The sequence below is a fragment of the Leptidea sinapis genome, chromosome 31 (genome assembly GCF_905404315.1).
Source record: "Leptidea sinapis chromosome 31, ilLepSina1.1, whole genome shotgun sequence".
In the NCBI taxonomy this organism is placed as follows: Eukaryota; Metazoa; Arthropoda; class Insecta; order Lepidoptera; family Pieridae; genus Leptidea; species Leptidea sinapis.
In genome coordinates this window covers 7394715-7422336 of record NC_066295.1, presented here as the reverse complement: position 1 = coordinate 7422336, position 27622 = coordinate 7394715, and the positions used below count along the sequence as shown (strand labels likewise).

The window sequence follows — 27622 nt, the reverse complement described above, 5'->3', positions numbered from 1 at the left end:
TCAGCTATTAATATTTATTTTATCTTTTTGCATCAAATCCCTTTTACAACTGTTAATACTAAAAGTACTAGAATAAATTAAGTGCCCTTTTTTTGCAAAGGAGTTTATTTAGTAACAAATTTTTATTAAAAAAAAAACACAAGTCAATTCTTTAAATATTATACTGCAATATATTATACATTCACAATAAATCCATCTATATAAAATAAAATTATAAAAAAAACGGTAATATATAAATAATACAACTCCGGCGTTACATATACATATATATACGAATGGCCTTCAGTATATTATAATTAACATTAAACATTCACGGTACAACATGTGCTAATATTTATTTTAATAATTCAATGGGTTACTTGCATGTTTCATTAAGGAAAAGAAAACATCTAATGGGATATCATTCGAAGCAGGAAACGGTATTATTTTTTCTGAACAAAATAGGAGAAGGATTTTGATGCACAAGAGCTTAGTATGTTCTAAAAACAATGGAACGTCGCTAAATAAATGTTTAATTTATAAAATTGTTCAAGAATGAAATAATCAAGAAATCACCATTCGCATAACGTTAGTTCGTTCGCAACGCTCTCGTCACGCATTTACCAGCTTACTCCCCAAGTCAAGCATGCGAGAAGTTTAACTCCAAAAAAATGTGTGAACTCCTAAATTAATAAACGGATTTTAATGGGAATTACTCCATGGAGTGCAGTTTAGTCCCACTTGAGAGACAGGATAGTTCTTATTACGATTTGGGACCCATAATTATTTTTATTTCCAAAATTTGTTTTGTATGGACATATTTTCTATGAGAATTTATTGACGCACGGTTTGACAGTTCTGATGTGAAACAATTTCATTATAACAACAGGGAGAATATTATACATAATAATTCTTGATGTTATGAAATATTATTGACAAATTCATAAAAACACAGTATTTTATTTATTATGTATAGAACAACCTTCGGATCCGCTAGTTCTTAATAATTTATTAAAGCCACGTATGTCTATATACAGAATGTGTTGTGATATTACTGTAACCATACCAAATTACTACTATGATACGTGAAGGAACTATTATGGCGACTAACGGCCGTTCCCAATATACTATCCACAGATAGAGATAAATTGCTACCTTCTACTGTCAATAATCTGAAGCTGTACCAATATACCCGATAACTCATTCTTATCGCTAGTTAACTGTTGCATTTTCCATACAAACTTCTATACCTGGTAAGCTATACGTCGTCCCCTTGACAGACAACGTGTACGGATAAGATGAGTTACCGTCGATAAGTTTATTGGGACAGAAAAGTCAACGATAGTTACGACAGCCGGAGATAGGCTGAATATTGGGAATGGCCGTTAATAACATGTAAAACGTCAATACTTACAATAAATAAGATAATTATCATTTCTAAACACAAAATTTGCGTGATACATTTATCTACATAAAAGAAGAGAGAATATCATGAAGTGTTTCTAAAATTCGCTATAAGAGATATACTCGAAGAACAACTTATCTTTGTAAGAGTATATAGGTTATCTTTCAAGTATTTCCATACATTACAACGCATTAGCTCTTAAATAAATAAATTATTAAGTACATATTTCTTTTTATAATCTAAAATATGGGGACATGGAGAATTTCGTTTACAGTAGAGTTGCTTAATTAAGTAACTAATTAAATAGCCTTTGACCAGGGCTGGATCTTTAAGGGATAATAAGCTGCAGGCAGGACCCAGGGGATATAAAAGGCAAATTTAATGATGCTTAAAATTATATTTTAAAATTATTTCTTACATTTGCTATTTCTTTTCTCACTCACAGTATAAATTTATATTTTATTGCCTCCTTTCCCGCTAAATAATAAAATAGTATTTTGATGTAGTACTAGTCCAGGGCCCTAAAAACTGACGTTTGACCCCTGAGTTTGACACTTTTTTGATGTTAAATTGAATATCAACTCTAGCAATTAAGAACTACTTAGTTTGGCTGCGAGTTCAGATGGCTCCATTTAAGTTGACCAACAGCTAAAAAAGGCGTGCGGTTAAATGAAATCCAATGGGAGAAATTGGGAATTATTGAAGTTATACTTCTTTAGGCGCGTTATGAAAAAATTATGAGAGTGAAATTTTAAGATGCGCGCGCATCACTGTAACACAAAAGTAACAGGTTGAAGTTGGTTCCTATTATTTTCTGACGTTTCCGTTTGCGTTGCATTTTTTTTTTTGGTTTCTTCGTCCATTATTAGTACAGGGAAATGGTTCAAGCTCATTCAGGCGTGTTCATTATTTAATAATCAATTGTCAAAGCAATCTTTGCAAGATTTTACAAAATTGTTCTTTCTAAAAACGTAGAATAGCACGAGGAATAAATCATTTTAATGATTTTTGCTTCATTACGCCAAAGAAGTGTAACTTCTTGCGTGCATACATAAGTACACACACGCATTTTTTTGCACAGAGGGTACCACAACGGTGATTTTTTGTACCGTCAAGCAGTGTTCAAGCATTGGGTTTCAGTTTGAAAGATGCCATAGCAAGAAATTACCGGGTTTAGACGGAATATCTTATATCTAAAAGTGACAGGAGCAATTGCGATACCGCAATGTATTTACTGTATTAATATCTGTATATAATTAGTATTTTTTTTTAATTTAAATGATTTTAATTGACCCATAGGATTAGTGTTCATTCATATTTATTTCGTACTCTGTATGGACTAACAAACTGTTGGTCTACTAAAATTGAACCATGTGAAGCCGGTATAAGAGATACTAAAACTCTATTTACATCTGAAGATATTCCTGAATTGTTTTAATACTTAAAAACTTTCTCTGCAGTACAAAACGGGAGTTGCGATACTTTAGTACTGACATATTTGCAAGACTTTGGAACGTATATGATATATATACAAAAACATATATCACTAGTTTGTTCCAACTTTAGTTGGGTCACAAAATAAATATTATCATATATATTTAGGTAAGAAACTAACAAAATATTTAATACTAAATCTGCAATAATACTAATAAATGCTACTTATACATAAGTTTACACTAAAAAATTATATTATATTTCCCGCAACTACAATTTCAAACTCTTGATAAAATATTGGACACCTATAAGACTTCGGTATAAAAGGCTCTACTTAAAACCGCTTGGATGCGCCGGTTTTTTTTTGGTATGGCAATTAATAGCGCCGACGATTTCCTGTAGATAGAGAAATACCATAGACAACAGACGCATTGTCATCTGAGAGGTGAAACTTTTGACAGTTGTCTCTTACGCCGCTTAATAACACAACCAAATTGTCACCGAGCCATATAGTTCGAAAGCAATACGCATATTATAATATTAAAATAAATAGTAAATTGATACTATATCAGCGGTCAACGATCTAATCGCAATTAATATTAATGTTACGAAGGGCACGTTGAATGTCGAATTTTGCCGAGAGTCATAGAATTCCACAGGTTCTATAATTATTGTGCAAAGGAATCTCGACCTTAACAAACCAAGGTGTACTGTAAACAATTTGTTTATTCATTCTTATTTGTTTACACTCTCCGACATCATTCGAGAATGATCGTTATCAGTGTTATTAATAAACGCGAAGTGAATTTAATCCAGGTTTAAGACTATTTCTGTTTTACTTATAAACGCGAAGTAAACTTATTCCAAGTGTAAAAAAAATAAGTTTTTTCCTTATCCTTGTGACTACAGAATTACAGTTTTTATGAAAATAAGGGACGAGACGAGCGGGACGTTCAGCTGATGGTAATAGACACGCCCTACCCATTACAATGCAGTGCCACTCAAGATTCTGGAAAAACCCAAAAATTCTGAGCGGCACTACAATTGCGCTCGTCACCTTGAGACATAAGATGTTAAGTATCATTTGCCCAGTAATTTCACGGCACCCTTCACACTGAAACACACTAATGTTTACACATTACTGCTTCACGGCAGAAATAGGCGCAAAATACATGACAGGAAGAAGTAATTTTTAACTTTGGAATAACTTTACACTGCGTTTATTAGTAAGACAGTTTGTCTTTATCTTACCTTGGCACTACAGAATTAAATAACAGCTAGAAGTAATTTTAGCGGAGTAATATTCAGCGTGATTATAACAAACGTTACAACTACTAGTGAACTATTTGGTTATCCAGTAATAATAATGTGTAACGAGTTATTGGTACCTAGTAATAACTGCTGTGACGTGCAAAACTTATTTACAGATTATACTGGTGTTTTCCGAACCCAGTAGTGTAATCATGTAACAATAATTTATCTTCATCCAAACGAGTGTTGTAATGAAATTCAGTACAACATTACAACACTCGTTTGGATGATGTAATGGTTACTAGGACTGCCCTTTTCGAATGTTAGCAGTAAGCTAACTGTTTCAGAATCTTTAAGAGGATTCATATTATGGGTGTAGATAAAGTCTTGTATGCAACTGTTGATAATTAGGTATTAAAACACTCATGTGATACTATTATCACATATAAACTCACATTCGTGTTTTAATACCCCTTATTACACAACAGTTGCATAAATAAATATTAACGTATGTAGCGTAAAATGGCAGGTCGTTACTTAGACTTAAAGCAGTCCAGTTTGCAAAAAATAATACTAGCTTTCGCCTACGGTTCCGCTCGTCTTTGGATCAATCACATAAATTTTGTGACATTAACTTAGTACTCAATTTTTGCAAATGTCATTTTACACTTTTTTGTCTATTGACTATATATTATGTACCTACATACAATACAATAGTAAATTAGATCGAATTTTTGTAATACACTTTCTTACTTTTTTTCACCATAAAATTAACAATAAATTGCCATAAATTTTGAAATATATCTGTGTAAAAAAATAATACAACCCTACAATTTTATCAAAACAGAACATAATATACACTTAACAATAAACATACACATATTATGTCGCCGTGTTTCATAAATATAGTTTGTCATGAATTACTAAACACTTAATACAGACATTTAACATCAATACATGTTTAAATCTTATTCGTATTCAACCAAATGGAGACGGTATGCGGTCCAAAGAGTCCAAACCTACGAGAAGGTTTGAATTATGAATATCCTATTTTCAATTATAATCAATACTTTTATAATATAATAATAATTCCTCAATACAATAAACAAGGCAGTAAAATAATGCTTTTAATCATCATAGTGGAAAAAAATTAACTTGTAGACGGTACTAATAAAACTTTTAGCGCGCCGTCCGTCTCCGGTCGGTTGAATACTCCAAGATATTGTACTACCAATTACAAAGTTCTATCGTTTACTGAGTATAATATACCTTGTAATACAACGTTTTTGATCGCCATAAGCTATATGTATTATCGAACTTGAGTAGATACACGCCTTCCCCGGGGTATGTGTGAGAGCCTGCGTAAACCTGACGAATAGAAATATACAATTAGAAAGAAAGAAAGAAAATTATTTTATTTGATCACACAGCTTAAAACACTAAAATAAAATTGACAAAATAATATATACAATAAAATAATACTAAATCTAAAATAAAATCAACCATAATTGTGGTATGTGATCAAATACAGGTCTCTCACTCAGCATTGTGCTGCAGCAAGCTGCAGCGCTGGTTTTCAGTGGGAGCCTTACTTGGGTGTCATCACGGATACAGCTTGGTCAAGTTATTAATTAATTTACTAACTAATTAAAATTAAAATATGGTGGGAAACAAACAAAAAAAACACTAAATAAAATAAACGAAATACAAATAAAAATAAACAGGAAAACAGTAAGACAACAAATCAAAAGTGTCATCACGGATACAGCTTGGTCAAGTTATCAATCAATTTACTAACTAATTAAAATTAAAATATGGTGGGAAACAAAAAAAAACACTGAATAAAATCAACGAAATACAAATAAAAATAAACAGGAAAACAGTAAGACGACAAATCAAAAGCAGTATTACAAAAACACAACCGCTGCCTGGGTTGCCTTCCTTGGTGCCTGCACCAAGGACGTACGGTCTAAGTACTGGAATGATTAGTTTAATTTTTTTGTGTTGTTAAAGATAAGTTTTTAATTTATTTTTAAATGATGATTTTGATGATTTTAGTGATCTTACTGGTGGTGGCAAGTCATTCCAGCACTTAGTTGCGGCAAACTTAAAACTTCCCTTAAATGCGTTTGTTCTATGCCTCGGAGTAGCCAATAAAGTCAGGTAAAAATCTCGCTTAATACCTGCTGACCTATCAGTCAAACACATAAGTTTCTCACGCAAGTATTTTGGGATACCGCTCTTAAACACTCCAAAGAGTAGAGTCGCGAGATGTAGTCTTCTGCGTGATTCCATTTTTAAAATGTTTGCTTCATTAATGTAAGGAGTGACATGTGAGCGAGCAGGGATGTTGAAGCAAAACCTGGCGCAGGCATTTTGGACTCGCTGAATAGTCTTTGCAGACCTGCTTAAGAGTCGAGGTCCATAAACAGCGTCAGCATAATTCAGTCATGATAATACAAGCGATTCGCATAGACGTATTCTTAACTTTACACTAATATAGGGCCTCAGTTTATAAAGCAACTTTAAACGATATAGGCTATTGCGGACAGAATTAAGGACGTGGGTTTCGAAGCGCAGTGCGGTGTCAAAAACAACTCCCAAATTACGAGCCTCCCTGACTTGTTCAATAATACTATTATTAATTTTTATTATGGCATTAAGCATGTTTATTTTATTAAGAGCCAATTACCATACACTAAGACTTATTAGAGCCAAGTACCATACACTGAGACTTAATGGGATTTAGCATAAAAAAGGCATAAAAGAGCATTTATTTTCTCAAAATTGATTCCTTTAGAATTCTTTTTGATGTCATTTCTTATACTACTAGATACTACTACCGCTTCGGAAACAAATGGCGCTCTGAGAGAGAAGAAGCGGCGCAAGAAACTATCCCAGCATTCTTTTTTTTTGTGCTCTTTTCAATAAAAATATACAATATTGTACAGTCGCTATAAAATAATCACAATCTAGTCCCAGGCTGTCCGATCATTTAGATATTCAGCAGTGGAGTAATAGGATTTACGACAGAGCCATTTTTTTATAAAACATTTAAATTTATTTATAGATAATGCCTGAACAGTGGCTAGGACTTTATTGTAGAAGTGTATACATTTACCCTTAAAGCTATTATGTATCTTATGAAGCCTACTAGAATTAGTTACAAGCAATCCCTTATTTCTAGTGTTATAATAATGATAATCACTATTAAGAGCAAAAAGGTGACGATTTTTGTGAACGAATATTAAATTTTCATAAATGTACTGACAATAAACAGTCATAATATTTATTTCTTTAAATTTTTCTTTGAGAGACAGTCTATAAGCAATTCCTTTTTGCCCATAAACGTATTTGCTCTAAGTCAGAATTAAGCTTAACTGTGGCTGCCACTGTGTCTACAGGGTTGAAGGAAATAGAGTTGCGTATCATCAGCATAAATATGATATAAGCAATATTTGATACAATTCGTAATATCGGCTGTATAAATTGCAAACAGCAAAGGGCCAAGAATCGATCCCTGGGGAACGCCTCTAGTTACAGGGGATAGATCGGAGGTTGAGAGTGTGCCATCGTTGTTTCTGACTTCAACGAACTGTGCTCTATTGCTTAGGTAGCTATCAAACCATTTAACAGTTGAAATATCGAACCCGTAATATGACATTTTAGAGAGAAGAAAATCCGTGTTTATACAGTCAAACGCCCTAGAAAAATCCAGAAGAACCAGCAAGGTACCCTTGCCCTGATCCTGTGCTGTCAGGATATCATCTACTACAGTTGATGTTGCAGTTGTTGTGCTATGTCCTTTCCTAAATCCTGACTGGAAAGGTGATAAAATTTTATTTTCTTTGATGTATTTAGTTGCCTGATAAGCCACAACCTTTTCTAGAATTTTCGATATGCAGGGCAGGAGACTGACTGGTCGCAGATCTCTAAAACTAAGGGGGTTATTGCTTTTAGGCAGAGGCATGATTTTAGCTACTTTCCATGCATCAGGGAATGTAGATGTTGTTATAGACTTATTAATTATAGAAGTGATAATATGTAAAGTTTGAGGCAATGTCAGTAACAGCATCTGAAGAGATATTTTATCCACACCTTGAGAATTAGACTTCAAATTCTGAATAATCTTGGAAACTATGATTTCATCAACTGGCTGCAGCACAAACTGTGAAATTCCATGCCGGTGAAACTCAAAATAAGTAAGATCCGATAATGATACTATCCCATCGCCTGGTATATCAAGAAAATTTTTATTTATTATATTGGGATCATTTAACATAGCTGGAAGTTCTTTAGATTTTTTCTTGTCTATTGTAAGAGATGATTTCTTTAGATGTCGCCATAATATAGTTGGGGAATTAATATATATATAGGTTTCATGAAAAGCTTTTTTTCCGATTCCAATGCGTGTGTGACTAAAGCTTTCGTGTCTTTATACTGTTTTTTATGAGTCTCAAGCCCAGTTACTTTTGACCATTCAAGACTTTCATTTCTAAGTTTTATCATAAGTTTCACAACATCAGTTATCCATGGATGGCGCTCTTTTAACATAACTTTTTGTAACGGCGCATGTAAGTTGAATAATTCTTCAACTATTCTATTAAATTCATGCACAATTTCATTTACATTATTTAAACTATTAAGAGAATTCCACGGTATATTGTTCAGGTCCCTATTAAAACTTACGATATTAATGATTTTTAAGGGTCTTATATTGATCCAATTTGGCAAGGATTTTGTCTTTTTTTAGATTAATGGTGGCTGAAACTATCGCGTGATTACCAAGTTCTGGAATGTGAGTTACTTTAACCTCCTGTATGTGTGAGTCTGTACAAATCACGTCTATAAGTGTACTGCTTTGGTCTGTAAAATGCTTTGGTTCCGTAACTAGTTGCTTTAAATTGGTATAGTGTAAAAACTCGCAAAATAGTTTTGATTTACTATCCTCTCCTTTCAATAAATTAATGTTAAAGTCTCCTAATAGTATAACATAGTCTGCATTACCAAACGAAGATACTGATTGTGTGATTGCATCAAAAAAATCATTCACATCAAGCCAGGGGGGTCTATAAGCCGTACCAATAATTAAACGGCGTTTATTGACATTTGTCCCAAGCCACATCTGTTCAACATTGTTTGAGACGGGATGCTGATAAGTTCGCACGTTAAGGCCCTGTCTTATATAAAAACCCACCCCACCGCCTCTATCACCACGTACCTATACTAACAGGTCGGGGGATATGCCTTAATCTGTAACCTGGTACGATAGGGGCCCGCTCATCTTGCCCTTTCCGAATCCATGTTTCATTAATCGCTAAAATATCAATACTTAAGCTTTCCAGAGCCACCACAAACTTATCGTGTCGTGTTCGTAGAGATCCAGCATTGAAAAGTCCAACTTTAAACAATTTTTTATTTTTGCCTATGCTTGCATATAGTCTTTTCTATATATAGTTCTCTATAGTTTAACAAATTATGATTTATGATTATTCTTATAACTTAAGCAGGCTGAATCTGAACATAACATAATGTTACAAAACAGAATGGCTGGAAACAAAAACTTAATACCCTAAAAAATAAATATATAGCGAAAAAAAGATAACATTTGTTGTATTAGTGTTAAATATAAACATAGACAATAATATAGCATAACATGACATACACGCAAATGATTAGTCTTAACAAAAATATTTCTAATCCATAACGAATATAGTGAGACAATAATTTTTTTTGTTAAAATTAAGAACGACACTTTTCGTTGGTTATCAACTGAAAAGTAAACACCTTTCTTAGTAATACACACATTATAATGAAATAAAACGAACCATAGTACCAACGGCGCCTTTGTGACGTGCGGCTGTTAGCCCTCGCTAGCACTTCCAACGGAACCAAAGCCAAAAACATCAGAACGGATGATATGCACCGGTTTTCCTTCTCCTTGCCTGATATAAATTCTGCCTCTCTTTGTCCACGTAAACTTCCACTGTTGATTTCTAGCTGCTTCGCGTGCGGAATAAAAAAGTTTCCTGTTAACCGGAGTGAGTCGTTCATAGACGTAAAATCGTCGTGGCGGAAGGTCTATGCCGAGGTCTGCCAAAGTAGCACCGCGCCTCACTCTAGCGCTCTGGATAAGTTCATCCCGCAACTGGCGCCTCGACAGCCGCACCACTAAACGCCGACTTCTTTTATTCTCACCTTTGTTTATTTCGACCATTCTGCCAATCCTTTCAGCAAACACAACTTCTTCATGTTTAAGTGACACACCTAGCTTTGTCGCCAAAACCATGAACGTTTGGGTTGGATTTTCACCTGCTACCTCGGGCAGATTGGATATCTCAATATCAGACTGTAATATGTCCTGCTCTCGGTCATTGATATCTAGCCTAAGTTGGACAATACACTGCTCTCATTTTGCATCACTCACTTTTGAAGTAGAATCGTTCGTTTACCTTTGAGTTTCAAGCGCATTCATTCTTTTCTCTAAGCTGTCCAGGCGTTCGTTCGATGCGGACAGTATACTACGCAAATCGGAAATTTCTTGACGAAACTCTTTAAATTCCTGCCTAACTTGGCGTAGTTCATCCCGAAACAAATGAATTTCCAGTCCTAGGTCCACCCTAAATGGTTGGGTAATATCTTGTGCCGTGTCATTGAGACTGTGAATCTCTGGACTCGCGGAGATCAAAGGCTCGGTACATTGGCTAGCAGCATTTTCCGTAGTGGTTTTATCTAAGGAAACTGAAGTATTCGTTTCAGTGCCTTTCACTGGGGTTGCCGTATTGTCTGTTTTAGGACGTTTACATTTACATTCTGGGCATATCCAACCTGATGGAGTTTGTTTATTTTCCGGAATTGCAACGCACGCCTTATGATAAATCGCTGAACACCCACATTGGGCGGCACCATGAATCGCCATATTGAACTGTGTAAATCGCTCGCAACAGTAATTTTTGGCTAGATTAATTATTTATTTGAGTCACCGAGCCACTTTTTGAACTACCCACTTTTAAAACAATATTATATTTGTACTTGGTGTGTTGAATTAATTGCTTTCCATCACTTTTTGCTCAAATCTATCCACTAAAACACTATCACTACTGAACCGAAGTCTATACTTTACTCACAAGACAGTAAAACACTTGGAATCCTAATATTTTATTTTATTGCAATTAAATTTCGTAAGAGGTGAAACCGTCGCAGTCGCATCCGTGATGTCACTGCTGTCTTATTAATAAATACGTGTCTTTTTTTTTATTAAAGTTAGCGTTATTTTGCGGAAATACATGATTATTTAAATGTTGTGAGCCTTATTGAGTGTAAATTCCGCTAAGATTCGCCTCTACACGAGGCATCCTCACGTGATGTTGACTCGCCAAATTCCGGCACAAGACTCTGTATGTCTTAATGATAATGATCTATGTTTTAATGTTGGCATTAAGCTAACTGTTTTAGAATCTTTAATAGAGGATTTAAAGCATGGGTGTAGATAAAATAATTTACTAGCTCGGCAAGAGTTTTTTCATCAGTCTGTATTTTATAGCTTGATCATATTTTATCGCGTCATCTTCGTCGAGAGTTCCGAAAATATGCCGAAATGCGAAACCTATTGCATGAAACCATACTGAGCGTTTGTTACGACTTGAGATAAGGTGAGATATAGAATTATACTCACATTTAATATCTTCATAGCGAACTAGTAAGGAAGACAGAGTATTTTCGCAGCAGCGGCATATTCGTCTAAAGTTGATAGACAGCAGAAACTCACCTCAGTATGGCAGTCGCGCCTGTAGATTGGTACAACTAGGCTGACCATAGGTCGTGTGTGTACCACTAGATGCTTGCCTCTCCCCATTTCTGGGTCTCTAGAGTTGCCTTCTATTGTGTACTCTGAAAGCAAATCTTTGATGAATTAACGCCAGTTATTCATATATGATGTCATACGGAACACAGACATGGTCGCTAACTATGGGCCTTATGAGAAAGTTCATTGTTGCTCAGCGGGCAATAGAGAAGGCTATACTCGGAGTTTCCCTGCGAGATCGAATCAGAAATGAAGAGATCCGTAGGAGAACCAAAGTCACAGATATAGTCCAAATGATTGCGAAACTGAAGTGGCAGTGGGCAGGGCACATAGCTCGACGGACAGATGGCCGTTGGGGCAGCAAGGTCCTCGAATGGCGACCACGAACCGGAAGACGTAGTGCTTGTAGGCCCCCCACAACATGACCGACGATCTGGTCAAGATCGCCGGAATACGTTGGATGATGGCAGCGCAGGACCGAACGTCGTGGAGATTTTTGAGAGAGGCCTTTGTCCAGCAGTGGACGTCTTCCAGCTGATGATGATTTATATATACAGTGACTCATCATACAGGCTGTCTATCAAATCTCAGAAGACAGTAAAGTCTGACCAAAGTCTATGTATGCTCTATAGATCTACGACTAAGTCCAGACATAGTAGTCCAAGTTTATATCATGCTAGCAATGTCCCGCGGTTTCACTCGCTTAGATACCGATCTCGTGGTAGTGGAAAATCTACTAAGTCGGTCTATAGACTTATTTTTGTTAACATAAAAGTTTTATTTAGATGCGTTCTATAATACTGCAGAACAATTTTTTTTCTGTCTTCAATAGTTTCGTCAGATTTTTTATGACAAAATTTTTGACGCCTTGGGGTATATTAATGCATTTTATTAGGGATCCCTATTTTTCTTGAAAATGTAATATAGCCTATGTTACTCAGAGAAAATGCAGTTTTCTAATAGTGAAAGAATTTTTAAACTTGGTCCAGTAGTTCTTGTGTAAATTCAAAAATACTTTATTCATGTAGGACACGGAAATGACACTTATGAATGTCAAAAAAAAATAAAAATATTGTTTCTTATTGAATTTACCGCTACTTCGTAAAGGGTTGAGCTAATGAGAAGAAGTACCAAGAAACTCATTGCCACTCTTTTAAGTCAAGATTTACATTTTCATTGTTTTACAAATCATTTCAATTACAATATATGCAAAGTGTCGCAACAAAAATACTCAAATGTCAAAAACTTAAAGGCTTACACGAGTAAGTCAAAAAAGAAAAAAAAAGGTAAATTAATACTTATAAACACAAGAGTTATTGAGTATAGTAGATGCATCAATCCACACATACCGTAAATAAATAGAGGCATTATGTGAGCATTTCATAAAATAAAATATATAATAACTTTAACTTTAAATAAAATAATAATAATAAAAAACACATCAAGCAGACCTCCCGGTAACAAGATCATTCAGCCACGTCTTTATGTGTAAAAACATTACAAACATACACACAAAAACACAAATGTTTCCTCTTCATAATTTTAGTTTAGACATACCTTCATCAGGATACTCGTCATCATCACAATCCCCCTCTTCATCAGACTCCGAGACGTGGATTGTCACTTCTGACGTCGGCGACTTGCTCCACTCGAAGTACAGACCAAATCCTATAAAGAAGATATATTAATTTCAGACTTTCTGTGTTTCCATATGAGAGCTGTTTAAATATCAACAAATAATTAATATGAAGTATCTGTTTATAATATCGAAATAGCAGCTTTTTACTGTTCATATAAAATCAATTATTACCAGTGAAATTTAAAAGAAATTACACAATAACGGTAGTATATGTTACATTACCAGTGGGAGGCTCGTTTGCACTGGATGCCGGCTAGATTATGGTTACCACAACGGCGCCTATTTCTGCCGTGAAGCAGTAATGTGTAAGCATTACTGTATTTCGGTTCGAAGGGCGCCGTAGCTAGTGAAATTACTGGGTAAATGAGACTTGACATCTTATGCCTCAAGGTGACGAGCGCAGTTGTAGTGCCGCTCAGAATTTTTGGGTATTTCAAGAAGCCTGAGCGGCCTGTAGCAATTGCCATCAGCTGAACGTCCTGCTCGTCTCGACCCTTTTTAAAGTGAAACTTTTATTACATCGTCTCAAACTTTTTCGTCTGTGTGTTGCATGTCGCGTGACGGTCGGGCGGCGCCTACAGTTCACAGTAGCTGACCGTGTAGTGTATAGACTATTACAAATTTGAGCCAGTGCTCCACGCCTTTTTGTTTGTTTTTGTCAGTGTTTAAGGTAAATGTTGTTTGTCAGTGTTTAATGTAATCTTTTTCAATCAATATTTTTAACCAGGGCTAAGACACAGAGTTCAATAAAAATATTAGTTGGAGACTTAGTCTACTTTTATTATTTCCCCATTATCATTCCAATTTTCCAAGTATAAAATTAAGATTGATAAAGCGATTTTTATACCCTTAATGAAATATTAATCCAAAAAATTTTAGTTAAATGTCTATAATGTGAAAAAAAGTTTCACTTTTACCGTGGTTTCATAAAACCACACAATCCTTTTAATTTTCATAAAAAAAAATATATATTACCCGGACAAAACTGCCTATCTGACCCGGATAATCCTCATAAAGAGTTTCTGATACTCATACTGATTTAAACATAAGGAGTAAGATCTTTTATTTTGATAAATTAATTTGAGTATCGCATATAAAATAAATATAAAACATTCCACTGTGAGCAAGGCCATAATAATATACAATTGTCAGATCGCTACGTAAACAAAATCTAACCAATCAACAAGACTATGGTTACACTGTCACTTTTTTTCTCGTCATGGCGCAGACAACAACGCACGTGAGGCATGCCCTTAACGCATGCGCGATGACAGTAGAAAACGAAGCGCGCGCTGTCATACACGTTTTCCCGCGTCTTAACTAATTGACTATATTGGCGTTGCGTTCGATAATACATTAAATTATTGAAAGGCCCAAACGAATAATGATGATGAATAGAGAGATGAAGACGAAAATTGAAGATGAATAGGCACAGTGTGGACATTCTTCTTCTTGTGCCTCTCTACTACTGGAGGTTGGCCGTCGGCTCAGCGAATTTTTCGCGGTCTTTATAATATAGTTTAAGTTGTTAACTCATCGAAACGTCAAAATTTTGCAGAATATCTACGCATCTCCCATTTATTTAACATTCAAATTTGTTTCCCAATTTCCCTTAATCGGAATGTAACCTTATACCAATCTGAACTTAACCGTAAAATTTTGAAGTGAAACTTATTTATCGATCATCAACCGCCAACTCTTGGGATACCTAGAGGGGCACCAGCTGATCAGCGACTGCCAGTACGATTTCCGTCAGGGTCGCTCAGCTGGTGATCTTCTTGCATACCTCACCCATAAATGGGTGCAAGCGGTTGAGACGAAGGGAGAGGCGTTGGCGGTGAGTTTTGACATAGCGAAGGCCTTCGATCGGGTGTGGCATAAAGCGCTTATAGCGAAACTGTCATCCTATGGGCTTCCCGAAAAGTTGTGCAAATGGGTCACTAGCTATTTGTTTTTGTTATAAGAATAGGAAATTTAACTTTTTGACATAAGGTCGCTTCGATCCTATTCTCGTTTTTTTAAGAGAATATGGCTACAGGATGCCGTCTAGGTACGTACCACAGCAGCAACATTATGTTGCAGTTTGAATGGAGCCGTAGCTAGTGAAAACTGGGCTAGTCCGACTTAACATCTTAACATGTCTCAAAGTGACGAGCACAATTGTGATGCCACTCAGAATGTTGGGTTCAATCAAGAATCTAGCTAAAAAAGCTAGCGTGCAACACATCCCTTGCAATATTGTTGTCCTAGCTCTTACTTCTCTATCTTTCTTGAAACTTTCTCACAACAAAACTATGGAATGAGCCACCTTGCTTCCAGATCGAAACGACATGAGTAAATTTTACTCATACAGTCACCTAAAATAAGTCGAGATAATACTCCGGTATTGCAATAGTTTGGGTTGTACAGATCATTTACCACAGTATGACCCGTATGCTAGTCTGTCCTCCACCTCTATAAAAAGCTATATTAAAGCTGTGAAGACGGGAAGACGATTTGGGTGTGTATTCCACTATCAGGTCTGGGATGTGCTAGTAAGGGCCTTGTTGAGATTACCAAGAATAGGAGAGCAAGTGTTCCATGAAAATGTGGATGCAAGTACGAGAAGCCAGACAAGTAGGTATCTGGAGACCGTGGCAGACAGGTCCGTAATTAATTATTAAAGCAATCACTTCAATTTTCAAGGTCTACTGTACTTTAATTATACCTATGTCATAGTAGTCAGTGGCAAACTCCCAACAGATGGCGTTAGCGGTGCTGTGAGTTGGCACCCGCACGGTGACAGTTTCACCGTGAGCGACCGTCAGAGTTCCACCATTGTCGCGAGCTGACTGCTTGAACACTTCAACGGAACCCCGACACCACATACGCGCCTCGTCTATTCCGGGTAGACCATCTACAATAAAACAAAATTAATGCGTAAAGATCCGGCTCGTAGGACCAATGTTTGAAAGGCAAGAACACAAGATTTAAACATAGGACCCTCGAAAATTTTAGATGGATACACTACTCGGACGCTATACGTAACTTGGTAAAATGACCGTAACTGATCAGAGTATACTTGCAGTTGGTCTCACACACAAAGTAATAAATCATAATGCAAGATGTAACACTATTGTACTTTTAAAAACTTATGTAAAACGTACATGTTTATTTGCATGTCGGCCATTTTTGAATGCGTCATCATTGTTTTAATTATCGTGGTTATATAATTTGTGATGTATGTGGGTATTTTTTTTATAAATAAAACCCATAAAAATAATGTTTTAAAATGCTACTTTCTGCGAATTTCATTTGTTATTTATGTATTTGTTTCGTATGCAGTGTTTTTGTGTGCTGCGCAGATTTACTCAACTTTTGAATTTGAGTTTTTTTCTTATTTTGTTAAATTCCCTTGTTTATGTATGATCCATTACGGCAAATAAATTCAGAATGCCAGATCTAAATTCTGCTCTCGTCATCACTTGCTTGATATTAATAAAAAAAAATTACCATCCGGCTCGGAATCCCCACCTCTGGAGTCCTCTTTATACTCGCTTTCAAATTGATCTGAAACCTGAATTTCCCTGAAAATAAAACATCCCAATCAACAACCTTCACTTTGATTTATTCGAGAACTTTTAGCATTAACAGTTGTAAAAGAGATTTGATGCAACAAAAAAGAATAATTAATATTGTTTATTAATGTAAAAACACTTTCGTTGGGTGATTAGATCAGAGAATTATAGTAGAAAGATCGACTTCTTAATGTCTTTCATTTTGATAATTAGGAAATTACTCATTTTGACAAAAAATAAAGTAATTTCAAATGACTTTCTGCTTTATTTACTAAAAGTTACAAACAATAAAATAACAAATTAATATCGAGTGTGGTCTCCAATGGTTAAAATAACTGCTGTAATTCTTCGTGGCATTGTTTACACGAGTAATATTATGAGTTCTTGCGGAACACGCTCCCATTCGGCTGCAATAGCAATTTTAAGCTCTCGAATGTTCTGTGAGGCTGGGTACACCTCTAAAACGATGTTTTAGAAAGTCCCATACATGCTTAGTGGGATTGAGCTGCGGCATATTTATAACTATACCACATAACTCATAAGTCAGACATTGGTTTAGTTACTAAACAATAAAAAAACATTTTTAAATTAAAAATCATACCCACTTGCTATCAATTATATCAGTATCATTTGAGTTGCAGTCCTTTTTAGCATCATTCGTTTCAAACGTGTCTTCTTCGTTAAAGTTAATGTGTGACTTGGCTAATCTTTCATCAACGGCCAACTGTTGAATATACTCTTGGTAATGTTTGTCCTGGAGTTGCCTGATGAGGACAGCCTGGTGGTCCACGTTATCGGGAAACTGTTGCTGGGCATATTCATAGAACTGCTCGTATGATTGCGCGTTAAGTGCATCTTTTACTCTTTGCCTAAAATTGAAGATTCTATTATATATGGGATAAGAAATCGTGTAGATATTTGCGGTAGTTATGTATTACGCAACTCAGGCGTAGCACACCGCAATATGACTCCAATCATGGCGTCATATTGCGGTCCGGGTCCCCGACAATTCGAGCAGCTCTGCTCTAATGGTTAATTAGATAATTACACTCAGCTTAACATAATCTTTAATTTCATATCATTCTTTGTTTTTATAGTCACATTGACATGACAGCTGAAATTATGCAGGAGACCTCAGCCATAGAGTAACACACTTAGATAAAAAAAAATTACTATATGTTGTTGTATATAAGACAGCAGTCATGGGACATTACGTCAGAATATAAGGTAAGACAATTGCTGTCATCAGCTTCAAACAGATATATAATATCTCCACTTCATTATGATCACCTGGTATCATTAAAAATGTGCTGTGCTAATAGATTTTTTTTTTATGAAAATAAAGGACGAGACGAGCAGAACGTTCAGCTGATGGTAGTTGATACGCCATGCCCAATACAGTGCCGCTCAGGATTCTTGAAAAACCCAAAAGTTCTGAGCGACACTACAATTGCACTCGTCACCTTGAGACATAAAATGTTAAGTCTCACTCGCCCAGTAGTTTCACTAGCTAGGCTAGGCTAGCTAGCCTTCAGACCGAGACACACTAACGTTTACACAGTACTTCTTCACGGCATCCTGTGCAAAGAGACTCCCACTGGTATAGATCATAAGGTGAAAGCCATAGTGTGTCATAACGAATTTTATTCTAATAATAGTATTTAATCACGAATTATCGCCAAGCATTGTAATAGTATATAAGTATCAGGCACTATAAATACTGTGTTCCTTCATAAATACACAGAGTATATAATTTTGTAAATATTTACATTTTTTTTTATGGAATAGGAGGACAAACGAGCGTACGGGTCACCTGTTGTTAAGTGATCACCGCCGCCCACAATCTCTTGCAACACCAGAGGAATCACAGGAGCGTTGCCGGCCTTTAAGGAAGGTGTACGCGCTTTTTTTAAGGTACCCATTTTGTATCGTCCCGGAAACACCGCACAAGGAAGCTCATTCCACAGCTTTGTAGTACGTGGAAGAAAGCTCCTTGAAAACCGCACTGTGGAGGACTGCCACACATCCAGATGGTGGGGATGATATCCTAACTTGTGGCATGTCGTACGAAGGTGGAATTCGGCGGCAGGAATCAGGTTAAACAGCTCTTCGGAACACTCCCCGTGATAAATGCGGTAGAATACACACAATGAAGCGACGTCTCTACGCAACGCCAAATGATCCAGCCGTTCACAGAGCACTGGGTCCCCGACAATTCGAGCTGCATTTAACATTTATTTGTTAACAATTATTCTTACTGTTCGTATCAAATTATTAAGTGGCAAACCGTAGTAGAAGCACCAACCGTATTAAATAAATATAGTATTTCAACTTAAAGTAAATGTAATGTAATAAAATAAATAAAAGTGAAATTTATGCTTACACTTGCTCTTCTTCAGTTAGTTTTGCACTATTATGGCTATCCCTTTCTAACAAAACTCTATCTTCCAGCTCTTTATGGTTCTTTAGCTGCTGCTCTTTTTTTACCCTGTGGTATAACAATTTATATCAACAATTTCATTTAAATCAAATCATCATCAAACAAAAATTCAATCTTTATTATTTAGAACTTACTCTTGCTCCTTTTTGTCTTCAAAGTCCTTCTGTATCGCTTCTATGTATGGTCGAAATGATGGGCACAGTCTAGAAAGAACATGTTATCATTACACTCAATCCAAAAAAAGTACAATTTCAAATGTAGATGTATGTAGTCATTTTAGATATCTATTTCATATAAGATACCTAAGTAATGCTATCAAAATTATATATACATATATATATATATACACATATAACATATTATTTATATTTATTTTTAGAAAGTCAACTGATAAGAGACTCTTTTTTATAATAATGGGCAAGAGACTCACATACTGGGAAGTGAGGCATGAGACAACCGCCCATGGACTTTCGCAAAAGCAGGGCTGCCGGCTGTTATACGAGATGTGTTGCCAGCCTTTAAGGTGGAAGTATGCTCTATCTTTGAAGGTCCTTAAGATTAAGATAAATGATTCCACAATGTTGCGTGATGTAAAAATTTCTTGGCAAAACTCACGGTTTGCATTTTGACATAAAGTCTGGTAATGGAATTTGGCCGCTGGTATCAGCCCAAACAATTTCTCTGAGCACTCCCGTGATATTTGAGGTAGAAGATACAGAGAGAGAATCCAACATTCTACGCAACACCAGAATTAAGCCAATCGGTGATGATATATTCTCATTAATGTAGTTATTTATAGGAAGACAACTGATTGTCTTCAGTGTTAGCATGGTGATGATATAGCACTGTGCACACTCTCTTACAAAGACTAGGGAAATCACAGGAGCATACCAGCCTTTTATTGTTTTTTGTCTTACAGTGGTTCCAGATGATATAGGAACCATCTAAAAAAGCGCTGATGATATAGGTGTCACACAGAATAACCAACTGTTGACTATGATTTACCAATGAGATTATAAGATTACTGGCAAGCATGTTTATCCTCTTATTCTATAAAAATATATTTCTTTAAATTTGAGTTTGCAGAAGTAAAACCAAAGCAATGGCTCAGTTGTAATTACCGGCACATAGTCAATGAATTAGTACTATTACAAAAAGCAATTAAAGTAACATGCATGTGTATACATATAAGTAACACACCTATCCAATGTATGTATGAAGCCAGCCATTGCTTGAATTTGTGACATATGTCCTAATGCCTGCCATGCCGCTCTTCTGTCTCTCCCAATAACATCCAACACTCCCAATGGTGGCACAGAGTTCACATCTAATGGCCCATGAGCCGTTTGTTGAGTGTAAGCTACTAATTTCAACTTATCTTCATAGCTCAGATGCATTGCTTTGCCTTCCTTATCTAAATATTTAAAAAAGGTAATTAATTATTAAGAGATATCATACAAATGTTTATGTTGAGTTTATAACCTCCAGCTACCGAAGTTGCATCTTTTAATACTTTAATCGTTTAATATTGTTTTTTATAACCTAGGGTAATTGGAAACAGACTACGAAAGAAATAAAGGCTATTTTTATAATTAATTATTTGTCCTACATATTTCAATTAGTATGCTAAATCAGTAAGTAAGCAAGTGAGCAAATACCATAAAAATTCGTAAAAAATATTTTATTTTAAAAATAGAAGAAATAAGAAAATAAATATACATTTAAGGTAAATTCAATCAGTACTGTAAAATCACTTAGTTGTTACACCCAATTTCAGCTTGTCTTTTTTATAAGAAAAAGTTATTTGATGAGATGAGGTGATTCACCTGATGTTAAATGCTACATTTTTACTGATAGAAAAAGGTAAATGCAGCATAAAAAGAAAAACTTATTGTAATATTTTCATTTCATGTTCTTCATTTAATAATCAAAAAAATTGAGAATAAAAATTTTAATTACAGGCAAGGTGTACAAATTTAGAATTTCAAGTATTAATTTAGATATGCTAATTTGACACTAATTATATACACAGACAATATATTTCAAGATTTACTGACTAAGGAATAGTCACAAGTGGCACATGTACTCATTTTTTAATGTAAGTTTAAAAAGATTAACTCTGTGGACAGTAGAGGAACTTTTTTTTTGTGAAAATAAGGGACGAAACAAGCAGGACGTTCTGCTGATGGTAATTGATGCACCCTGCCCATTACAATGCAGTGCCGCTCAGGATTCTTGAAAAACCCCAAAAATGTGGCACTACAACTGTTGTGCTCCTCACCTTGAGATATAAGATGTTAAGTCTCATTTGCCCAGTAATTTCACTAGCTATGGCGCCCTTCAGACCGAAACACAGTAATGCTTACACATTACTCCTTCACGACAGAAATAGGCGCCGTTGTGGTACCTATAATGTAGCCAGCTTCCTGTGCAAAGGAGCCTCTCACTGGTAACTGCACTGCACATATTATGCAGATGTTATAAATGGTATGAGATTGTCGAGTGTATAACAGAAAACTGGACAAATAGATCTTTGATATATGCTTTTATGCTAAAAGATACACAATGAAGGAAACAGAACCAAAAAGTTTGAGCAATCTTGACTTATCTTGATTATATATTCTTTGTTAGCAAATAATCATATAATTATTATATTTTTTCTGTTAATAGATGGATAACAATCAATGTAGAGAAACAGTTATATTTTACAAAAATTAACAAGATTGTACATCTATAACTTTAAAGGGTTATATTCTGGGAAGCACCAACATTATGTGGGCAAAAAAAAATACATACATACATACATAAAATCACGCCTCTTTCCCGTAGGGGCAGGCAGAGACCACTTCTTTCCACTTGCTATGATCCTTACATACTTAATGTTTTGGTTCGTCCACTTTCATTATTCCTTTCATACATGCTCTCCGGTTTAGGGTACTCTTGACCTGGCCTTTTTTCAAGACGTCCCTGATTTGATCTTGAAACGTCCGCCTAGGTCTACCCCTTCCAACACTTTCATTCACACTGGCCTTATACACTTTCTTCATCAATCGTTCTTCATTCATTCTCTTGACATGTCCAAACCATCTCAGCATACCTTTCTCAATTTTTGTCACAACATCTTTCAGACCACAATGTTTCCTTATCTCACTCAGTTTAACTCCTATCATACTTCTCAACACTCTCATCTCAACTGCATTTATTCTGCTTTCATGTTTCTTCTGCCATACCCAACTTTCACTTCCGTACATGAGTGTTGGAACCAACACCCCCTCATGCACAGCCAAACGAGCCTTATTAGACACCTTCTGCCTGTACATAAAGGAGTGCAAAGCTCCATTCACCATGTTTCCTGCATTCACTGTTCTTTCAATATCACTCTCATACTTTTAATTACACACTAATAATTATAGAGACCATTACTGCTACATATATTTTTAAGAACTAGCCATAACCTGTCTGTGACTTCATTGGAATCAAACATACACTAAATGTAACAGGGAGTCTACCAGAGCATATGTGTGAAAACCACATTTAAATTGGATTGGCCATAATAAACAAAAAGACCAAAAACAAATGTTTTGGCCTGCATTACATCAAGGCAAAACAGGAATTTCTCAGAGTTGATTCCTTTGGAAAACTTTCTGATATCAATTAAATTGATACCATAGCTTCGGAAACTGGGCAAGTAACTCTGAAAGTATTCTTTTGCATACTTATTTTTTTTTAAATACTATTTATATAAAATTGTACAGTGTCATTTTATATTATAATATTTATAAAATAAACATAATCTAGACCCAGGCAGCCGATTGTAAGATTTTCAACAGATCCATTTTTAATAAAACATTAAAAACTATTTTCAGATAACACCTGAACAGTAGCTGTGTGTATTATACAATTAAACATATACATTTACCTTTTAAAGCAAACCAGTATTTTGTAGCAACCTACTAACATTTGATATAAGCAATTCCTTATTTCTAGTGTAATAAGATACTACTACACACATAAATTGTTTATATGACACAATATTTCAGGATATAATGTGAATAATAAATATGATGTTGTAAATACAGCTCCAATTCTTTATTATTGATGTTTTGTACTTGTACCAATTAGGTATTATAAGAGTAATAAGGTGGTTGTTACCGTTGGATGATACTCACACATCTAAGTGAAATGTGTGACTTCATAATTTATATGTAAGCAGTAAGCATGCTACATTTTTGACCCCAGAACATACAAAACCGAACATACATATTGCTTCAATAGCAAACTCCCTACTTGATCAACTGGTTCATTCATGAATTTTACATTGTAATTTGTTATTGCAACTGGAGAAAAGCAATAAATTTCAATATGTTTTTTTTACTACTAACAAGCATTGAGCTTTACTAAAAAAACAGCATTTAAATTACCTTTGTAAAATAATAAGCCGTGTTTGTACACTTCTTTCAGTGGTAGACCCCACCTTCGTTCCTCACTCTCAATAATCCCTTGATCAGTCTCAAGTGGAATTTTCTCTGTATTCACTTTCATTTTTAGACTATTTAAATACGTATTTTTACTTTATAATGTGTTATTTTTATACAAAATACAGTAAGTATTATGAATAAAAAATATGATAGAATTGATTGATATCAGTATTCAGAACCCCAAACTATATGAATAAATAATAATACGTCAAAAATTTTGGTTTGAAATATGCGAGACACTCCAGTGTTTTTGATACGTCAACGTCAGTCGTCAGCTGACAAAAGTGGGGTAAGTTGCCGAATACCTAAGAATATTACAGTCAATTCTGGTAATCTTTCCACAAAAGCCCCAGTATAAATAATAAAATAGAATATAATATTCCATCTATAATTTTAAATCATCTTAACAGAGTCATTTCTGCCACTCACTTTCACAATCAACCGTAACTTTTATACATTAACTGAACCTGTATATGCTATATAGATGCTATATATATACCTGAAAGTTGTATATAATTTATTTGTAGGTTTATGAGGCACCATGAGAAAAAATTTTAATGATCAGCAGTTACAAGTAATTTTAAATGACTTCAAATTCAACGATGACGAGTATGAGGCTGTTGTTTATGAAACTCTATCGGATTTGAGTGACGCCAAGTACGAAGCTAACGAACACGACCGGAAAGTGAAAATAAATCGGCAGATATAGAAAACTAAGAGGGAACAAGATGTAATAGATTATGGATGGAATATGTATAAATGGTTGAAAATACCATCACGGTCACGGGTCCAGCTAATAACATCATTGTGCATATGCCTGGTCTAAGAGTTCCTGTTCGAGCAATGAATGAAATGTCTCATTCATGCATTTAGCATGGTCTTGTCTTTTTTCTGGTGATATTATTGACTTGATTTTGCAACATATCAATGAAAAGATTATGAAGTACTCAATAAATCATTCAGCTGACTCAAATTATACTTACCATGTCAGTAGGGATGAAATATCTAAATTTCATGGTTTGATATGTGCATGGGTGCCGGCAGGGGTGTGCCAGGGGATGCACTTGCACCAAAAGATCTCGAGGAATTATTGAAATAAATGGCCGTCTGTTGGAAATCATTTTTTTATTCACAGTAATTAGTAGGCAGATATTACACAATTCTCATTTAAAAAGCAACTGCAGCCAGCGGGGTTTTCGACCGAACTTATTAATGACGTTTTCTATAAAGTTATTTTTATTGTCCCTGGTTATCTTGCCTCGGTGGACACTTAACAAGCATAATCCAGACAGTCGCTCGTCACCTGTTGTGGACTTATTCCAAGTTTTAACTCTTCTCAGTGTGCTAAAAGATCTTTCTATTGTGCACGTTGTGACGGGTGGTCTAAGACCAATCTTGATCACTTCTGTTACCGAAGGAAAGAAATCTTTTGCCTCGTCGATGTAGTCTATAAGATGTTTTACATATCGATCAACTCCACTGATATTATTTGCCGCTGGCTGTGGATATTTCCACATTTCAAACCAAGTTGTGATTTCTGAAATAAAATTAGGTAAAAGATCGCCATAAAAATTTTCAGCTCTAAGAAACTCTTCGTTACTGAGGACTTTTATTATTTTTGGGCGTAGTTTTAACAAAGAAAATGTTTTTTTATGTATTTGAGAAAATCTGTCTCTTAAAGAAGAAACTATAATCAAGGTAAGGTATGTATAAAGCTCTTCTGTAAAATTCTTCAACGTTTTCGAATGGTGGTTGGATTGATGAGCCTGTCGTTTCGTAACTCGTTGGCATTTAATCTCTTTTTTTTTATATGAGAGGGGGCAAACGGGCAAGAGGCTCACGGGATGGGGAGAGGTGAGGCAACCGCCCATGGACATCCGCAACAACAGGTGTGTCAAGAAATGCGTTGCCAGCCTTTAAGTATGCTTTTTTTTTGAAGGTCCCTAAGGCGTATCTGTTCGGGAAGACCGCTGCCGGTAGTTGATTCCACAAAGTGGCTGTGCGAGTCAAGAAATTTTGAAGAAAACGCGCGGTTGTGGAATGCCAGACGTCTACGTGATGCGGATGGTACTTTGCACGTAATGTCCGATGGTGGAATTCGGCCGCTGGAATCAACCCGAACAGCTCCTCTGAGCACTCCCCGTGATAAATGCGGTAGAAGATGCAGAGAGAACCCACATCTCTACGCAATGCTAGAGAATCAAGCCGATCGGAGATGACTTGATCGTCGATGATTCGAGCCGCTCTTCGTTGAATGCGGTCAAGTGGAAGAAGCTGGTACTGGGGAGCACCCGCCCAGAGGTGAGAACAGTACTCCATGTAAGGCCGAATTTGCGCTTTATATAGTTGCAGGCGGTGGCTTTTAGTGAAGTACTGTTTCGCCTTACTGAGTACACCAAGCTTTTTAGAGGCCAGTTGGGCCTTCTCTTCCAAGTGACCACGGAACTGAACGTCGCTCGATATATCGACGCCAAGTATGCCAATACAGGCTGCGGCAGTTAGAGGAGTGATCTCGAATCGAGGGGATACGACAAAGGGAGACTTTTTAGTGGTGAACGCACAAACTTGTGTCTTCTTGGGGTTGAATTGGACTAAATTTTGTCGGCCACATTCCGAGACTTTGCAAAGCATAGTCTCGATTTCAGACACAAGTTTGATCCGGTTCTCGTCGACGCTATCCCGGGACATGTTGGCACGGCCGGTGTAGGAAGCATACCCCGTGCTGTCGTCCGCATAGCAATGAATATTGCTGATTTCCAGCATATCATTGATATGCAGAAGAAACAGCGTAGGGGATAGCACACAGCCTTGCGGGACACCAGAGTTTATGGGTTTTAAGTCGGAGCATGCACCGTTGATAACAACCTTGATGCTCCGATCAGCCAAAAAGCTAGTGACCCATTTGCACAACTTCTCGGGAAGCCCATAGGATGGCAGTTTCGCTATAAGCGCTTTATGCCACACCCGATCAAAGGCCTTCGCTATGTCCAAACTCACCGCCAACGCCTCTCCCTTCGACTCAACCGCTTGCGCCCATTTATGGGTGAGGTACGCAAGAAGATCACCAGCTGAGCGACCCTGACGGAAACCGTACTGGTAGTCGCTGATCAGCTGGTGCCCCTCTAGGTATCCCAAGAGCTGGCGGTTGATGATCGACTCCATTACTTTGGAGAAAATGGAGGTAATGGCAATGGGGCGGTAGTTGGACGGATCTGAGCGTACACCTTTCTTAGGGATCGGGTGCACTAAAGCCGCCTTCCATAATTTCGGGACTACGCCTGATGAGTAGGAGAGCCGGAAAAGACGGGTAAGGACCGGCGCCAGTTCCGGAGCACATGTCCGCAGCACTATCAGGGGAATGCCATCGGGCCCGCTCGATTTGTGAATGTCCAAGGTGAGAAGCGCCTTAAGCACGGCACCATGCCGGATTTTTACCTTCGGCATATAAGAATCGCACCGCAGAATATGCGGTGGTGATGCACCTTGGTCATCCAGAGTCGAGTTGAACGTGAAGAGGGAGCCCAGGAGATCAGCTTTCTCTTTCGCGTCATGGGCCAGCGAGTCATCATCCCTGTGCAGTGGCGGAATGGCTGGCTGGCAGAAGTTTCCTTAGACAGCCTTGGCGAGCGACCAGA

General features: G+C 36.3%; 2 protein-coding genes across 2 annotated transcripts in view; one reads left to right on the top strand and one right to left on the bottom strand.

Moving 5' to 3' along the window:
• LOC126974079 (ATP-binding cassette sub-family B member 10, mitochondrial) overlaps window positions 1-27622 on the top strand; it is a 220971-nt gene that overhangs the window by 55204 nt on the left and 138145 nt on the right. The window lies entirely within an intron of this gene.
• LOC126974102 (Golgi resident protein GCP60) lies at window positions 148-24176 on the bottom strand. The gene is made up of 10 exons (XM_050821518.1): window positions 23931-24176; window positions 20710-20923; window positions 19644-19712; window positions 19453-19557; window positions 17675-17938; window positions 17005-17078; window positions 16220-16408; window positions 13431-13541; window positions 11838-11959; window positions 148-5437 (listed from the first exon to the last, which is right to left on the bottom strand). Exons 1-10 carry the CDS (start codon window positions 24049-24051, stop codon window positions 5321-5323), a joined length of 1386 nt encoding a protein of 461 aa, XP_050677475.1. The 5' UTR covers window positions 24052-24176; the 3' UTR covers window positions 148-5320.

Bases quoted from the DNA above. Each gene is read 5' to 3' on its own strand.
- LOC126974102 (XM_050821518.1), bottom strand. From the start codon at position 24,051: ATGAAAGTGAATACAGAGAAAATTCCACTTGAGACTGATCAAGGGATT. The intron at 17,939-19,452 runs GTAAGCATAAAT...CTTCAATTTTAG, and splicing joins CTAACTGAAGAAGAGCAAGT to GCAAAGAGTAAAAGATGCAC. The intron at 11,960-13,430 runs GTATGTCTAAAC...ATTTGCTTTCAG, and splicing joins TGACGAGTATCCTGATGAAG to AGTACACAATAGAAGGCAAC.